This window comes from Falco naumanni, chromosome 14, assembly GCF_017639655.2.
Source record: "Falco naumanni isolate bFalNau1 chromosome 14, bFalNau1.pat, whole genome shotgun sequence".
NCBI classification, from domain to species: domain Eukaryota; kingdom Metazoa; phylum Chordata; class Aves; order Falconiformes; family Falconidae; genus Falco; species Falco naumanni.
Genome location: NC_054067.1, coordinates 2,131,558 through 2,149,194, shown reverse-complemented (window position 1 = coordinate 2,149,194; position 17,637 = coordinate 2,131,558). Strand labels below are relative to the sequence as shown.

The 17,637-nt window shown below is 45.2% G+C and overlaps 1 protein-coding gene across 4 annotated transcripts in view; it reads right to left on the bottom strand.

The window, feature by feature from the left end:
- ARHGEF9 (Cdc42 guanine nucleotide exchange factor 9) overlaps window positions 1-17,637 on the bottom strand; it is a 221,944-nt gene that overhangs the window by 122,653 nt on the left and 81,654 nt on the right. Inside the window, exon 1 of one of the 4 annotated variants that reach the window (XM_040614144.1) lies at window positions 11,091-11,189. The exons of 2 other annotated variants lie outside the window; for them this stretch is intronic. Coding sequence is in view for 1 of the 2 variants with exons in the window: in XM_040614139.1 (XP_040470073.1) it covers window positions 11,101-11,103 (3 nt within the window). In the remaining variant the exon portion in view is untranslated. Of the gene's footprint in view, window positions 1-11,090; window positions 11,190-17,637 lie in introns of those variants that run through there. One more of the 4 variants, XM_040614139.1, reaches the window with a different exon arrangement.

Genomic DNA, 17,637 nt, shown 5'->3' with positions numbered 1-17,637 from the left:
TGCTTTCTGAAAAGTTTAGTCCAACTTTCTGTATAGAGCTAAACTGAGGAACAAGAAGAAAAGATCTGTAATGGTTATACAAAATACCACCTTCCCTTTCAGAAACACAATATGTAATGCAAGATCAGCGATGGCTTCTTCTGTATGAGAAAGCAGTTTTGAACTTCAGCACCTCTACACCAAGCATATCAATTAAGGAAGGAGCCAGGGCTTCCACTAATACGTCGCAGGCCTACATCTATATGCATACATAAACCTCTATATACACAGAGAGATAGACACAGTATTCTGAACTCCCACATAACAGACAAATCAGAAGGGCACCTATAATAAAATTAATTACAATATGGTGATTTTGAGGCAAGCCTCTGAAGCAGATGATGCTAAGGCTTCATTCCTTATGTGCGTAATACATTAGGCTCAGCCATGTGACCACGACTCCCTCCAATGGATGTCTCTAGCAATTAGCACAACCCACTACTTGCAGCTAAACAAACACAGCTCTAACTCAGGAGCAAGGGTTTATATTTGAATGCTTAAAAGTCACCTATATTCCACTCCCATCGACAGGTACAGTGTCTCTGCATGGGCTGGCAGGATAGTCTAGGGGTGTGTGGCGGTACAGGGTTTCAGGTCCAATTCCCTGTTCTACCTTAGATCCCCTGTGCAGATTAACAGCCTCCACTGCAGCAATCTCTTGGACAGGCAGAGGCGTCTATGTTTTCCTAACACATCAGCTCCATCTTCCATTAACCACAAAAATGAAGCACTCTGACTCATAACCTCAACACACACTCAGTGAATTCTGTTAATGTCGCTGTAGGAAGCAGCGTGGCTGAGCTCTGGGATTTGGCATGTGCATCCCAACTCCGACAGGCCAGGAAAACCTGCTCATCAGTTGGTCAAAGGAGATAAATCTTTCAGTGAATTTGGGAAAGTTTCAAACAAATCCCAGGGTGTCTCATGATTCTAAGTGGGAATAAAACTATGGTTGTGTTGGTCTGGACTGGATGAGAGCCATGGACTAGGGGGAAATGGCTGCTGGTTGTTGTCAGTCTTGAACTGCTTTGGTTCTTCTGTAGTTCTCTCTGAGCACAAGCCCCATCTCAGACCTATATGGCACCATGAGAGAAATATAAACTTTTCATTTGAATTAACACTGCCCTCAAAGAAGAACAAGCAGCAGTGGTACACAGGGATGTGTAAACTGGAGGTGGGCAACTGCTCTTCCACTCCCAGTCTCCTCTGCTTGGCACTTAATGAGTGTAGACTACAATGTCAGACACTGATGTGGGGTTTGAGTCACGGACTTGGTTAGAGATTATGAGAAGACCATCAAATTAATTATTTTTTTTCCTAAATCTAGCCCAGAATTAAGCTCAGGGCTTCAGAGATTAAAGGTGGGATTATGATTTGCTAAATTTCCAAAAAGGAGGATTTTCTTAAACTGGGAGTTGCCTCTTTTTCCTTTCTCTTCACAGTAAGTCTTATACACTGCCCTCTTCTCCCATCCTCTAGCTAGAATGCAAGGTGCCAGCCTACGAGCTGCAGATATGCTGTAAGGGGCAGTTTCTTCCTCAAGAGTCTCCGTGGTCTTGTACGTTTATGGATTGGCTTCATGGGAAGCTTTGAAAATCCCCAAATGCCTAAAATTCCTTACACAAACTGAGAAGCACGTAAAATGAAAAAATGAAGGAACACCTGTAAAGATTCAGACTCAGGGGGCTGATTTTGGCAGTTAAAAATTCTTCCAGTCACCCACTCTTCCTTGCCTGTCCATGCCATCCTTCAAATGCAAAGCTTCCTCACTGTCCACATGAACTTGACTTTCTTCCAGTAACTTCCTCAACTTCTCTCTTTTGTCCTTTCTTTTGCTTGCTCTACACATCTCTTAGAAGCTTTTATTTCATCTCACCTTCTGCCCCAGCTCTCCCTCCTATGGCAGCTCAAGTGTCCGCTACCAGAGAGACAAACAAGGAAACAAAGCGGTGGGGTGGCTGGAACAAGCACAGCTTCCTCCAGCATCTTCCACATTAGCTGCACAACACGTTTTAGCAACAGCACAGCACAGCTAGGCGAGAGAATGATTCATTTATAGAAGTTATATTAAATACAATTACAGAAAGACAAAAGGGAAAGAGAGAGAGGTGGACAAGGATAAGATAATGATCCTCAAAAGCTGGTGAGGCATAGTCTTCAGAGGAAGAACTGCATAAGAAAAGGCTGAGCTGAGAGCCTGCAAAGCAGTGAAATAGGAGAGAAGGTGGATGGGGAAGAAAGCAGAGCGAGACCCCATGAAGCAAGCTGCTCTGGTAGCAAGGCAACGAGTGCTGGAAAAGAGAATAAACCAAGATTTTAAGCCCATTTTTGCAATGTTTAAAGAACATAGGGCACTGCTGGAGGTTGAGTTTGCCACACTGCTTAACCTGCATGACCAACTAGCCAAGAGCATTATACAAAGCTCAGAGGCTATGGTGACAGATCTGAGCATCTCTGGGTCACTGCTCTAAGCATCCCATGAAGGAGAAAACCACGAATTTCACTAAAAGAAGCATGACATCTCCACAGCTTGACCCTTGGTAGACGTAATATACACAAAGACATATAGAGCTCAGGCAAGCTGCAGGAGATGAACTCTTTCCCATTCTTCACCAGTACTAATTTTATCTCAGAAAACAAAAAGTGATACACAACAGAATTATGGTCCCAGTGTAGACATTGATTTATTTATAACCATTTTAATTAATACTAACAGCCAGACAACAATCAAAGGTAGGCCAGGGATGTTGCAATATACTTGTGCACCAGCCCTGGTTAACCACCCTCCTGAAAACTAACCGTGTTCCAGACGAAAAGGTCTTAAACCCTTGAGCAAAGGGTAGTAGTGGCATGTCAGATAAGAGACAAGGCTGGCCTTGGACAACATCTGGAGACCTCAGTTAATCCTGGTTCCTTCTACAAACAGAACCAGCATCTCAGTAGATGGTGCTCTTTCCTCTGTCGAAGAATTAAAGCACTTACATGATGCTGGGGGTGGGGTGGGGGTGTGGGGGTGGTGGAATAAAGCCAAAACCTTTCACTGTTGTCTTGTAAGTGCCCAGATGCTTCTTCCAGAGCACCCTGACCAGGTGTCATCTGCATCCTAGCATGGCTCAGTGCTAACATCCTGCCCTCAGCTGCCATGCTGTGCCACACATCCACCACAGCAAAGCTTTACCCCAGTACTGGCTGCGCTACAAGGGGTGATGTACTGATACAATCTTTCTGTAACACTATACAAGTCATGCTGAAGTGGCATGGAAAGCGAGCCTGTCTGGGGGTTGATTCCATTGTGCTTGCCTGGATCTCAGTAAGAAGAACAAAACTTCTATTTTTAAGTTTATTTGAACTTAAAGCATTAAGACAAACTAAAATCTCATGCCCCTGGCGATCATGTTGCAAGTGCTTTCTCTTTTCATTGCATCTGTGCCACACCCCAGCCTATACTCTAGAAGCATCCTCAGACTCCCAATTTTGAAAAAGAAAAGGAAAAAAAACTTTCAAATCCTGCAGAAGTCAGATGTGGTAACACTAATTACCCTGGTCACAGAGAAAGACTTCAGGGATCAAGAAAGTTCAGTTCAAAAAGACCCATCAAATTCAGATGTTCATTTCAACCTTACGTAAGCTCTCTTTTATCTGAAAAAAACCACCACGGCCTAGAAATACATCGACATTTACTTCTTAATTTTACTTTTCAGGCTTCTGGGCTTGCAGTTGAGCCTGGAAACAAGGTAAAAAAAGCAAAACCCAAACTGCAGAAAAATTCAAGACAAGTCCCTTCCTTCCAGTGCTCCCTCCAGGCACTCTTACAGAAACTCCAGTGCTTCTGCTCTCATTTCTGACATCACATTGCAGAGATCTTTATGTCAGCACATGCCTGGACAAAGTGGTAAGCGGAAAGAAAAATGCCCACCCACTAGAAACTACCTTAGTAAACCCAGGGTCAGTGTCCCCAGTGTGGTCCCTGAGAAACAGAGCCGCACAGACACAAAGAAGAGAAAGCTCTTCACCGTGAAAATCAAAGGGTGTATTTCAGCTTTGCCACAACAGGGAAGGTCCTTTGAAATCCAGTGCATCATATTCCCTACACAGTTAAAAAGCATATCTAATAGAGTATTTTCACCTGCCTAAGCCTATGGAGGTCCAGCAATTAGCAGTACAAGAGTGAGATGCCGGACAGAACGGAAAGAGCGTGATCCATGATGCACATACTAAACAGCAACATCAGAAACTACTCAGAGGAAAAAGCAGAAAAGAAGAGAAAGTTTCTGGTTCCGCTCTATGCCTTTATTGACTGACCTTGCAGAAAGTGTGGGTTTAACAAGCAGCCCTCCTGCACGAGGACTCTCCTCTCTCCACCGAACACATTATAATCAGCTACTCTTATGGGCATGGCCAAATCAGGCCCTGCCCCAGTGCACCATGAGACATAAAAAGGCTTAGGAATTTGAAAGTCCTGATGCAGTACACTCCTTTGGACTTGTTATTCAACTTTTTACTGCTGCTCTGTCAGCATTAGCTTACTCTGAAGGAAATACGAAATTATCCTCCATGTATGTATTAGGAAAGCTGAGCCCAGGCACAGTCCCGTGATTTACTGAGAACCATGACACAATGCTGTGGCAGACGGGAGCAGAAGCCCCAGCCCTGCTTCATGAAAGAGGACGAGGTGGTAAAGAAATCTCCTGCAGCTCCTTGCAGCCCTCCTCATGCCCATTCTGTGACACTGATGGATCTGGCTTCCCTGGATTTCTCCTTGTCAAAACATTGAGTACAGAAAACAACATCTTATTAAGAAGCTGACCCATGGGTATCATGTTCCTCGCACAAATTAACCTAGAGAGCTAGATGTGTTTCATAGAAATCATTTTCTCCCCCTCTCTGTGCCTCCCAAAAAAAGGAGAGGGAACAGCCTATGGAATCTGGCCCTCTTTTAATAAAGAAAACGATGCAAGACAACCTAATGAAGTAGGAATTCCAGCTGGGTATCAGTAGATGCATGAATAGAACAGAAAACATTCATTTTTATCAGCAGTAATATCATCATTAAAAAGGAAAAACAAGTTTAAAGCTTTTTTCTGTCTTTCTTTTTTTCTTTCTCCAATGAGGCAAATGAATGCCAGTAGGTTTTCATTTCCTATTCCATGCCAGCTCAGTGGGGCTGCTTGCAGTGAGAGGTAGCACAGGCTGCGGTCTCTGCCTGATGCTATACAACAGCCTTCCAGGAACGACCAGCGCTGCCCTCCTGCCGACTGCTCGTGACAATGTGCGACTGCAGTGAGCCAAAGGGACACTCGCTGTGCGGGATCACACAGATAAACCTGCCTGCTGGAGGACATGGGTTAAACGCAACGGGCACAGAAAAGAACCTGGTGTTGCGTTGGCTTCTTCAAGAAGCACACATTGCACTTCTGCATCATTCATCAGCAACACCAACACAGAAATTTAATGGGATATAGCAGAGGTTCACTGTGCTATCCAAAACATGGCATTTCAGGAGTTCTGAGTGCTTCAGCCTGCAAAGCTGAGAACAACTATGGCAGAGAAGGTGTGGTATACTTTGCTGCATGCCCAATGTTATCTTGGGTTAAATTTCAGGAATTCTGTAGCATAGCAGAGCTGGGGACACAGAAGTTGGGAACCCCTCTGAACAGAGCACTTCTGCACATGAACGCACCTCTTTGGGTTCAGTGGGAGTTCACCAGAGCTCCAAATCAACAACTGGACTTTACTTCTCACCCACACCCTCCTACTAGACCAACTCAGAGATTTCACAGCCTGAAAGTGGCTCCCAGATATGACGCTCCTGCCATTCTCTAACAATATTCATCTTCCCTTTCCCTGCCCATGTTACATAATAGGCAACTTTATTTATTTTTTTCATAAGACGCCTTTTCATAACAATAGCAACTATTGGACACCAAGATAACTTGATGAATTTTTGCTATTATCTAAGAGCTTAGTCACTCAGGGAATTAGTCATGTTCAAAATAACAGCCAGGCTCAAAGAGATTCAGAGCAACCATTCTGGAGCAGAAGCAGCTAATGTCATAAATACATTAAGATGTCAGCTTGAAGCATTTCAGAGATTTTTCAAGAATTGTTTAAAAAAAGAAAAACACTTTGACTAGATACAAGGAAATCAGGTTCTTAGCAGTTAAAACAACACTGCAGTTTACAAAGCCTGCTGTGCTCAAACACCAAAACCCTTAACACAGGAGGGACAGATGGACTTTGTGACCACACAGCGAGAGAGGTTTCCCTGCGAGTGCATCCTGCTCGACGCTTCACATTTCTACAGCACCCTCCAAGCAACAGTCTCAAAGGGTTTTCCAGACACCCCTGATGTACCATCAAGACATATCTCAGGATAATCTTATTGGCACGTCTGTTATCCATGGGTAGGAACTGAGGCACAGAGCCATGGGTTTTGCATGGGAAAAGAGCCAGGCCACCTCATAGCCACTCATGAGATTGACACAATCAACAGCGTATATCAGGCATTTATCCAAATATTTTTATTTGCCATAAGATAAATAACCAGATAAATTAACCTGGACACTTCTTGTGTACTCTCATAGCAACACCAGTAGCAAGCTATCATTGAAAGGTGAAAGAAGCCCTAAACGGGGAGTGAAATGGAAAACAGAACAGAACCTACACGGGTGAGAAAAATCCCACAAAGAAATGCATTTGGTAGGACTTAAGGTTTTGGAGGTCTATGGCATTGCAGTGTGCACAGAACTCCCCAGTGCATGCAGAGCTCATTCAACCCAAGTATCAACCTCCCATGACAACACATCCCAGGATGAATAGGAACAAACCTGCCATAAGCCACCCTTCTGTGGAAAAGGCCCTCCTTGCTGAGGCTGCAGGGTATGGAGACGACAGACCAAACAGCATCTCCTGTGGGACACCCGAACTGTTCGGCAGGTCACTGGGGCTTCCCCAGGTGCTTCACTGCGACACGCTCAACCAGCAGCAAGCCCAGTGCTCTCTGCTCCCTCTGGTCTCTGTGGCAGCTCAGGGTGCTCTGGGCCTCTTAAGTCCCATTTTTCCCTAATGCCTGGATACCGCAAGATCCTTTTTCCATCCCACCCTGGCCTGACTTCTCTCCACCAACTGCATTTGCTTGTTCAATCTTTCAAAAATGAAAATCAGACCAAACCTGCTTCCTTCCATTTCTCTTTTTCCCAACTTCACATTGAGCTTTCCAAGATTATGGAGTGCAAAGAGCTTTTGTACTTTAAAAATCCCTTGATTTGCAGACTGACAAGTGGAGAGGAATCAGTAAGGAAAAAATGTAAGAAAGTTTCTGGCTGCTGAACTGCCCTCCTTACGAGTATCTCCACCACTTGCAGTATTTGGCCCTTTTATTTACTGAACTCCTTTTCAGTATTTTGTGATTATTTACTTTTTGTTTATGACAGAAATGTAAAGTATCAACAACAGATTGATTTTAAATATTTGAACAACATGCACTGTAAAAATATGGCTATATATGCTTGTTAAAAAAAAAATAGAAAAAAAGACTGGGACTCCATATCTGTTGAAGCTAATGGCTGCATTCACTTCGACTTTCACAGGCGAACATTAAACCCAGAAGTAGACCCTTGGTAAGGAAATACCAAGGAAGATGCCTGCTTGTCTTTCTGTAATACAGGCAAAGGCTTAGGGAAAAACTCTGCCCTTGCCAGATAAAAAACTATTCCAGAAAAGGCTGTATTATGGCATGATTTAAACTAACTCATTTCATTATCATGCCAAATCAATAGTCCTGTGAAAAATGCCTAACCAAATAATCATCATACTTACAATGCCAATCAGATGTGTAGATTTATTCTCATCACTACCAATGACAATTAGTTTCATCTTTCTAAGTTAGATACTTGCAGAGTTTAGCAACTTAGTACCAATGAACCATGTAAAATACCCTCATGGGATGCTAGCATAATTGGCAAAAGATTAATTGTTTAAAAAACAGAAAGCAACACATGCAAAGGAGGAAAAAAAAAAGAAAAAAAAAGAAACCCCTACAGCTTAATATTATGGACTAACAGCTAGGTTTAAGGAGCTGATTTAGAAATAAAGAGCCACCTGCGATGAGAATAAAAGGTACTAACACTTGTAAAGTATTAGTGACATGCTTCTTAGAAATGACAAACTCTCAAAGGGAGCAGGTCTGATTCTTTAACCCAAGCCAGCACTGAGAACAATAGAAAACAGCACTTTCAATAAATCAGTGCTGTGCAGAACTTCTGAGAAATCAGTCTAAAATCCAGGTTTAGACCAATGTGCCTGAGCAGAACAAATGATGCTACCCAAAATAAATTTCTATTGTTGTTCTTTAGTAGATACACAGAAAATAGTATCAGATTTTTAAAAAGACAGCTGAAAATCCATAATAGAGGCTCAGTGCTCACGAAAATTGGTCCAGTGTTGCTCTAGATGAAAGGCTAAGGTTCTTCACTGTATGGTAGGCAGCTTAATGTCCATGGATGTACCAGCCAACCTTCACTTAGAAGTAAACTGAGCCATTTTATATTGCTGGAGCACATTTTAGCCAGTAGACTGAGATGGTAATATTCATACGGCCTTGCTAAAATGCAGCTACTTCTGGTGTGGAATAACACACTTGTTTAGCAGAGTACAACAATACGATCCAACATTTTAAGTACTAAACATAACTTACCAATGGGGACAGCGAGCAAAATCTGCATTAGATGAAAGCTAGCTGTCTGCACTGGCACTTGGCCAGGACATCTGGACCAATATGCCTTGTCTTGCAACAAGGGAGCAGAATTAGTACAGACCAAGCATCACCAGGTCCTTGGCTCTGCAGCGCAGCACAAAGCTCGCTCCCAGCAGCCCAGCGCTCCCAAGCACGGGAGCACTGCTTCCCCATTAAATCCCTCGGACCACAGCCACCCATCCCTGGGAAACCAGGCTCCTTGCTTGCAAGCAACTGCAAAGACCTCTGCTGGATTTATCTTATTTGGTTCAGTTTTACTTTATTGATTTGTAATCATTTTTCATCTTATTTTGAGATGATCTAGAGATACATGGAGTATCTTCAAATACTGCTGAGGTTGTTCAACTGCTGTATGAAATACAGAAACCACAGCCCTCTCTCATTTTTCCCTTATTGGAAGGAGCAAAACTGGGGAATTCCAGGGTAGAACCTGCTTCAAAAATCAACCACCGGAGTTTCACTATCCCAAAAAATATTTAAAATTACAGGCTATTCAGCAATCACTATAATTTCTCTCTTAGACAGGGCAAAGATTAGACTAATCACAACAAAATAATAAAGTCCCCCTCATTGCTAGCAGCAAGAAAGGAAGCTGGAAAAGTAAGAGGGCAAGAAAGTGTCAAGTCTTGTGCTATGTCCATTAGAAAAGCATTTTGCCCTCCACCACATACCCTCCTCTCCCCACCACAGCTCAGCAGTCACTGGGGAGGAAAAAGGGATGAAAGAACCACATCCAGCTTTCCATCACCACTTTTCTTTCAGCATAGTAATCTCTGAGAATGTAAATCGACAAATGGGTGAAAGGTGATTTGTGTTGCTTAGACACCGGTGGAGAGGAGAACAAGTGCTACACTGGCATGCATTCGGGGAGGTGCTGGGACAGGGTGGCAGAGGGGAAGGAAAAGCCTGGATGCTCAGAAGGTGGGAGGAGGGAGCAAACCCCCAAACTGTTGCTGGGTGGTAGACAAGCCTTATACAGAACCCTAAATAAATTTGCTATGTGCTGCAGGCTGCTGTCTACACCCCCACATTACACTTCCAGCACCAGCTTCAGAGTCTTTCAGAAGCATAAACCATTAAGCTCCTGTTTGTGTAAGTATCTTAAAGGGGATGGAGGGCAGCAGCAAGCTGCACAGGGCGTAACGGAGCTGGCAGCCGGGCATCTGGCAAGAACGGGCAGCGATTTCTGTGCCAGCTCCAGAATCATCCCCGCTGCCAGTAACATCTGCCAGGTGCCCCCAACAGAGCTGAAATACAGGGGCTGAGCTAGGAGGTGCCAGCAGCCCATGCTGCCCGGTGCTGCCAGGCACCAAGAGCAGGTTCGTGCCACAGGACCAGCACAGAGAGATGCCTCGAGGCTACCCACAAGATGGAAAATGCCCAGGGAAGGGGGAAAAAAAAGAAGAAGAAATAATAATAAAAAAAAAAAACCACCAACAAACCCCTGCAAAACCCAGCCCAGCGCAGAAAGGGTAAAGCAAGGGGAAATGCTACTGCAAAGAAAAGCTCTACAAGGAGGGAGAGATGGGGGGGAGGAGGAGTATCACAGTAACAACCGCATCTCTTCACCAGGAAGTTTCTGAATGAGGAACGGGGACCCTTGCTGAGATGGGGGAACTTCCCCACTTTCCCTCCTAGCAGATGCAGCCCCTCAGAGCTTTACTCCAGGCACAGTGAGGGCATCTGCAAATCGGCAGTATTTTTATTGTTGTTGTTGTTATTAAGCAGAGCTGTCAAATAAACTGCTTTCCTGAAGCCTCTACACTTCAGAGGAGTGTTTTATTTTACAGTCTGATGCAAGGAAAGGCAGGGACGCTCCAGCTCAGCAGCAGATTCTGGCTCCCCCCGCACTGCAACTTATCATCCACGGAAGGGGCAGATCTGACAGGTCCCAGTGGCAGTAACGCTGCTGACAGCCAGCAGCCCTGTTTCCATACTCCTCTCCTTCCACTCCTCTCCCACAGCTGTTACACCACACACCCCACATGCGAGCGAGCACCTGGAGAATCCTTCGCTTTTCCCCACAAACCCACCAGTTCACCCTAGCGCAGCCCACCTCCCCAGCCCCTTCCAAGCACTGCTTCCCCCTCCCACGCCCCAGCGCATGCACACCCTCCTTCCTTTCTTTTAATTTCTTCTTTTGCTCAGCAGTTTGGGAATGCAGAGTCCATAAAATGGCTACAGAGTGATCAATGGTTTCAAGGACAGGGAGTAAAGGAGGAGTCAGGAGATAGGACGGAGGCTTATTTCCTTGTCAAAGTACTGCAATAAGAGGAAAAGAGAAAGACATAGCTACCTGAACTCACCATTCCTGATCCATCCCTTAGCCACTGCATCTTGCTTCTGATGATGTCCTTATTATCAGGGAGGGGAAAAAAAAATCCCTACTGCCTGGCGAGAGCTGGCAGGAAAAAAAAAGAAGCCCCCCACCCCCACCCTAGCCTGGAGCTTTCAGTCAGAGATCCCTCAGCCCGGCAATCCCGTGCCTGTCAAAAGCACGTTATTAGCAGCCTCCTCACTACCTGGGATTGTAGTTATTTATTTCAGTCACAGACTGAGAGATTTGAGGGGAGGGGGATGTCCTTTTTTTCCCTTTGCCATGCTTTGAAACTCTGCAGGAGGGGAGGGGAGGGGAGGGGAGGGGAGGGGAAGGAAAGGAAAGGAAAGGAAAGGAAGGGGGACCTATGAAAACTTTGGGAGGGTCTCTGCAGGCACTCAGCACCCCTGCCCTCCTGCCAGTGGCTGCTCACACTCGCCCCCGGCACCACAGGGCTCCCAAATCTGCAGAGCCAGCACATGCCTCCACACTTAGCAAGGGGCTGGGGATTTTGCTGACATTCAAAGGGCAGTAGGTTCTCACTCTGCTCGACACATGCAGCATAAGCCCCCTTCCCACCAACACAAAACCTCCCAGCCCAGAAAAGTGCTGCACCTGCCCAGGGTTATCCCTCCCTGCTAGCACCCATGCTCTGCTGCCCGTTTTAACACCCTGCCCACTCTCCTTGCTTTTTCCTGACTTTCTGGTCAGAGCAAGGAAACGACAGCCCCATACACAGTTAGAAAAGACAAGACATTCATTAAGCGTTCATCACCAATATGGCCACCCACCACACCGGGGCAGATGAGATCAGTCTGTCTGGCGCTGGTTAGAAGAGGCAGCGATAGCATATGGGATGTGCACAGCCAACTGGAAACAGGATTGAATCCTCCCGATCCCTCCAGCTGGGACACGTATGTTGACATGGTTCTCCCCATCTTATGGCGGAGACATGGAGATTGAAAGGAGTTGGCCAAGGCCATTCAAAGAGGCTGTTGCGCAGCCGCCGCAGCCCTCTGCCATCCTCCTGGAGCTGACTGCCCACAGGAAGGGGCAGCCCATCACAAGGACTGACACACCTCAGTACAGTCAGAACACCCCACCAATATTCCTTACAACTCCTCTCTGGCAGCTGATGAAGTCTGCAGCTAGCTTCAGAGGCAGGAGAGGGTAGGTACAAATAGTGGAGACTATGTGGGAAACAGCTGACATACACTGAGTTTGCTGGATATACTGGATCCATATACACGACATACTGCAAAACCTGTGCAGAAGCTACAATCTCCTCTATTACATTTGCAGGGAATTTAAGGCTGTGTTTAAATGGTGTTTTTTTCATGCACTCCTGCTTCAAGGGCAGAAGGGCATTTCAGTCTCCTACTCCTGACCTCCAGAGGAGTCAACATTTTTCCCGCAGCTAGAGATTTTGAGTCAGGAAACAACATGCAGCTCCTCGTGACTGCCACTTTCTGCTAGTCCTGCGCCATTCAGCAGGATGCGTGAGGGATCAGAGCCTAGGTGTCTTCACTTATTTATTTAAATAGGACAGAGTAGGACAGAACAAAGGTACAGGCAAGAGCAGAGGGATGCTGCCCAGCATCTTCACATTGCTTGGGCCCCACATAGTGTGCTCTAGTTATATCAAGCCATATTCCATCACCTTTTACATAGGCACTGACAGCCATCATTATTCCCAGAGATGGCTGACAAAAGAAAGAGTCAGGAGGCAAACACTTACAGATGTCCTGACTCTGGAATTCTGCCTACATTTCCCGTGTCAAGTGACAGAAACCCCAGGTAAGTTATTTATATCCAAAGGAGGAATCTGGTCTGAAAATCCTGTCTCTGAAAACTCTTCTGCAACGTATGTACTGTCAATCTGGGTCTGCTCCTCACCTTCCTCCCCAGGGAGAGCCCCCTCTCCTACAGCATGTGATTGCCACATCTTTGTGTAGCCCTGGTTTCCACAGAACTCATTGATACATCATCTGTTTGGGATGTCAGTCAAATCCAGTGCAACTTCACCAACTGATTCAAAAGCTGTAGGGGCTGGGGAATGCTGGAACAGAAGAACTGACAGGCAGACAGACACCCTGAATGCATGGGCACTGCTTCCTTCAGAAAATTGGACTAAAAATAAAAGCAATGATCAGGTTACCTGTAATTGAAGGGTAAATGTTTTTTCTACAAGAAAATATTAAATGAGAGATCTGCATTATTGTCAAACACATACACAAATAACACAAGAAAAACCCTCTTAAGCAAAAGATCATCTTTAAAACATGCACTGCATCACCCCAGTAACTCCACTAACTTCAGTCAAAGTTACACCCATCTTAACCATGGCAGAACAAATGGAGAAAGAAGTTGTCTGGCACATCCTACCCTGTTGCTCTAATTGGTAAAGTGGATCTGGAGGAAGACAACAATTTTTGTTGAGGCTTGTTACGCACAAGCAGAAATTATACCAATTTCTCTCCTCCTGCTGTCAGCTGTTGATTAGGCCTGTCAGTAAGGTTAATATTCCACTGTTTCACTTGCTATCCCTTGTTTACGCTAAGCTGATTTGAGAAGTGAACCAAAGGTTGCCACGTTAATTCTTGCTCCCTGCAAGGGTGACGAAAAGCAACAAGGACCAAAGATTAGCCAAATCCCTGAATCCGCATCAGTCTGCACACAAATCCAATCTTGCCCGGATCAGTGGGGCAGTGATTCTCTCTGGCACATGCAATCTCAGAAAGAACCAGCTGCACCTTCCTTGCCAAGAAAACACACCACTGTTGCCTCACTATGCAAAGCATTTTGCAGCCAGCCAGTGGGCAGGGGACCAAACTCAGAGCCCTTGTCAGAGCAGAGGGCACAATAGGAAGAGCCACCTGCGAGCTTCTCTACTGCAGCAACCCCACAATGGAAGAAAACACCTGCCTTTCAGGAAGGGACACTGCATCTTGGCTACTCTGCCAGGCTTTTGAATGGGGATGTTGCAACTGAGCACACATGAATGCATAGCGGGTAGCCCTGCCAGTACATGCCAGACATGTAGTATTGCAAAAAAAAAAAAAAGCTGTGAGTCACACAGAGCACTATGGAGTAGTGCTATGAGGACTGCACTGGTAGTAAAATCCATATTGCCCAAGAGGAGAGAGGCAAATTTCAGTGTTTAGTATTTGGGCACAGAGTTTGCACTGCAGGCTCCTGCCTTGTGATTCAGCTTACAAAAACTGCAATTTCTACTACCAATGACAGTGAATAATTCAATATTGCTTGAAATAATTTGAGGACATCCCTCTATTTCTACAAAGGCACTGAAGACCTACGTAACAGAAGAAGATCCTTTTAGCTATCCCTTCCCCACCACTTCACCGGCCATGGAAGGTGGCAATGTGTCACAACTGCACATCAGCACATTCAGCATACTTCTGCAGAGGTTCACATCAGTTGGAGGTCTGCCAGCACTGCCGCAGAGTCCCCAGGGGTAACTCGCACACCTGAGACAAGACAGAGCAGCACCAAGTCCTGCTGGGGAGGCAGGGAATAGATTTTTCTTAAGTGAGAGAGCGGATCCTTGGCTTACCTGTGGTATTGCTCCGAAGTAAGTTCCCTGTAAGAACTCAAATACTTCTCATCGATAACACAATGTCCCATTCATTCTCAGCAGAACTGTGGTCTGGTCACTTTTTACCTGTCATGGACTCCAAATGACTCTTTCCCTAAAGAATAAGGACCAAAACCAGCTGATGCGTTTCAGCCTCACATAGCTGCTTCTGGATACTCGCCTGCACAATTCCCTTCACCACACTCTTGGTCTGGATCAACCAACTTTTGGGATAATCCAGCCACTTGGTACAAACTAATAAAAACTTCTTGCAACATGGCGTACCCTTCCAACACTCTATGGCTGGGGTGAAAGTGCTTCCAGGCCACCACTGGATCACACGTTCACACTCAGCCCTGGAGGTCTCCACAGCCAAGCCCCTGACCTGCATTCGTACTGCAGAAGTAGGCAGAGCGCAGCCCCAGACCACGTGCCCTGTGCCTCCAGCCTGAATGGAACCATCCCGTGCATCTTCATATGCAGTAGCTGGCTACACAACGTAACGCCAATCACAGGTACGTCTTTCCTTTGACAGTCCAGTCCAGTTTGGGATCTACTGCTGACTGCCAAGTGAGTGACACTCATAATGAGTAATAAACTCGCAGGTGAGTAGAGATGCGAAGGCAGGGAAGGAAGAGACAAGGATTACCTGGAAACTGCTCTGTAATAGCAGTTGTGACTATATCCTTGTGATATAAGGACTATAATTATTAGATTAATGCCATTTTTTTCATGTGCAACTTTTTTCTCCTAATTACTTGCAGCTAGAGCATGATTCAAAAGCAAAGCAAATGGGTATGAGCAGAAGGACACTTACTACCAGATTGCACTGCTGAAAAAGCAAAAGTAACCCCCATCCTTGTACCTCATCCAATACATTTGAAGTCATGTGACATACATGAGACTTCAACAACATTCTCACTGCAATCCACTGTCCGATCCAATATATATAGACACCCACCCTGCTCTCCCACTGTTATTTACTACTGTGTTGCAGCATTGCAGGGCAGCTTTTGGGTACAAATCCCTAGCCTGAGACAGACCCAAAACAACACTGGGATCCCAAACTTGATGGTTAATTTTCTTGCAACCTGAGAGAGCAGTAAAGGAAGTACAGCGGCATTACAGGATTTTACCTGTCTCTAATCTCTTTTCTTCACTACATTGTATTACCACATCACCACTGAAATCTCCTTTAGATCTCCAAGGCCTCCCTTCCTTAATACCACTATAAGAATACTGCTATAAATTGCTCTCTGGATGTGGAAACTTTTTCCAAGATGCTTCTCTCCCTCTCCTGCTGCTGCCTTCACAAGGGGATTTCCCTTCCTTTGCTTTTCACCCACTCTCTCTTTCCACCCCAACTACAATGTTGACTGCAGGCATCGGAGAACATCCCCCAGCGAACGCCTCCCCATCGAAATTCCAGCCCTGAATTGCCTCATTCAAGCAGGAGCCTGACAGCGCTCTTTGGAGAGCCCTGTCACACATGGTTATTTCATTGCTGCAGGAGGCAGAAGTTCTTCATTACATATTAGAGAGCACAAATATGTTCTTGCAGCCATTGTCTCTATTGAACTGCAAAGAAAAGGCACCAAATCCTACAGGTTAATTAATGAGAAAGGAGGGGAAACTGTCTAACCTCTACTAGGAATTACCCAGCCTGGCTTTATAAACCAATCAGCCACGCTACACAGCTATGAAAAACATACCTTCCTTTAGGAAAAACCCACAAACCCTATGGAATACTTTCATAATGGCCCAGTGTGTCTCAGATTAGCACAGCAATAACACAGTGCTTCGGGCTCTTGCAAAGTATTATTATTTATGGTACATTACAAGATTGTTTGTTTGTTCTTTAATAGGAGATGACATGCATATTCAGAAGCCCCAGATACAAGTGTCCTCCTGAACTAACTCTGACACAAAGATAGTTTTAGTCATAAATTACAGGCCTTGAACAAGTGCATAAAAATCATTTGCTCCCATGTAAGCGATCAGGATCTTGCCGTTTACCACAGAATGGGAAAAAGATTATTACCTCCCTCTTGCAGCTGCAAACCAGAGGCATAAGGTCTTCTCCTGACTTGCCCAAGGTTACACATCAAAAGAGTGTCAGGGACAGACAGGAGAGCCCAAACTTGTGTCTTTGCTCCAAACCACTTCTCCAGTCCAGATCAGCTATGTGTATGTACATTCCATATGCTGTCACAAACTAGAGTTATTTCTAATTTAATTATGTGTATTTGGCATTATTAATTATTTCGTAATTTATATTTAGCAGCCACAGAGCAAAGAGACACCAGTCTAGCTCCAGGCAGAGGTGCATATCACACACAGCTTGCTCCTCTGGTAAAGGAGGTAAGCAATGCAACTGGTCACAGCCACGTTGTCCACAGGTTCTCCTCAAGGACTTTTTGTTTGATTTTACTAACAAAATGACAGCTTCAATTTTTGCGAGGACAAAACCAAACTGTAACTTTTATAAAAGCCCTAGTGGAAAACCACAGTTTGGAAACCTGTTTTTAAAAAACAATATTTTTATTAAGTAAACTATTCAATTCATAGCACAAGACCTCCCAGACACACAGACGTTCCTCCCACCCCTCTCCACAGTGTCCTGGGGGATGGCCGGGGCGAGCCCGAGCCAGGCCCTTGGGAAGGCAGCAAAACATGCAAGTCCCGTACCTGTCTCCCCTCCAGAACCGCTCCTTTGCCAAGTTGCCTCGTGGTTTGCATCTTGTTTACTATTCCTTTTTCCTTGTCACCCCCGTCTGACTGACAAGACGACTCATGCCTCAGCCCATTTGATTTGCTAATATCTTTCAAACCTTTCCAACAGTGGCATTTTTAAAACTCCCACACCTGCTTTAATTAAACTATCATAGTCTGTTGCCAAGGAACGCACTCTGTTGCTAAGACCTCTGCTGT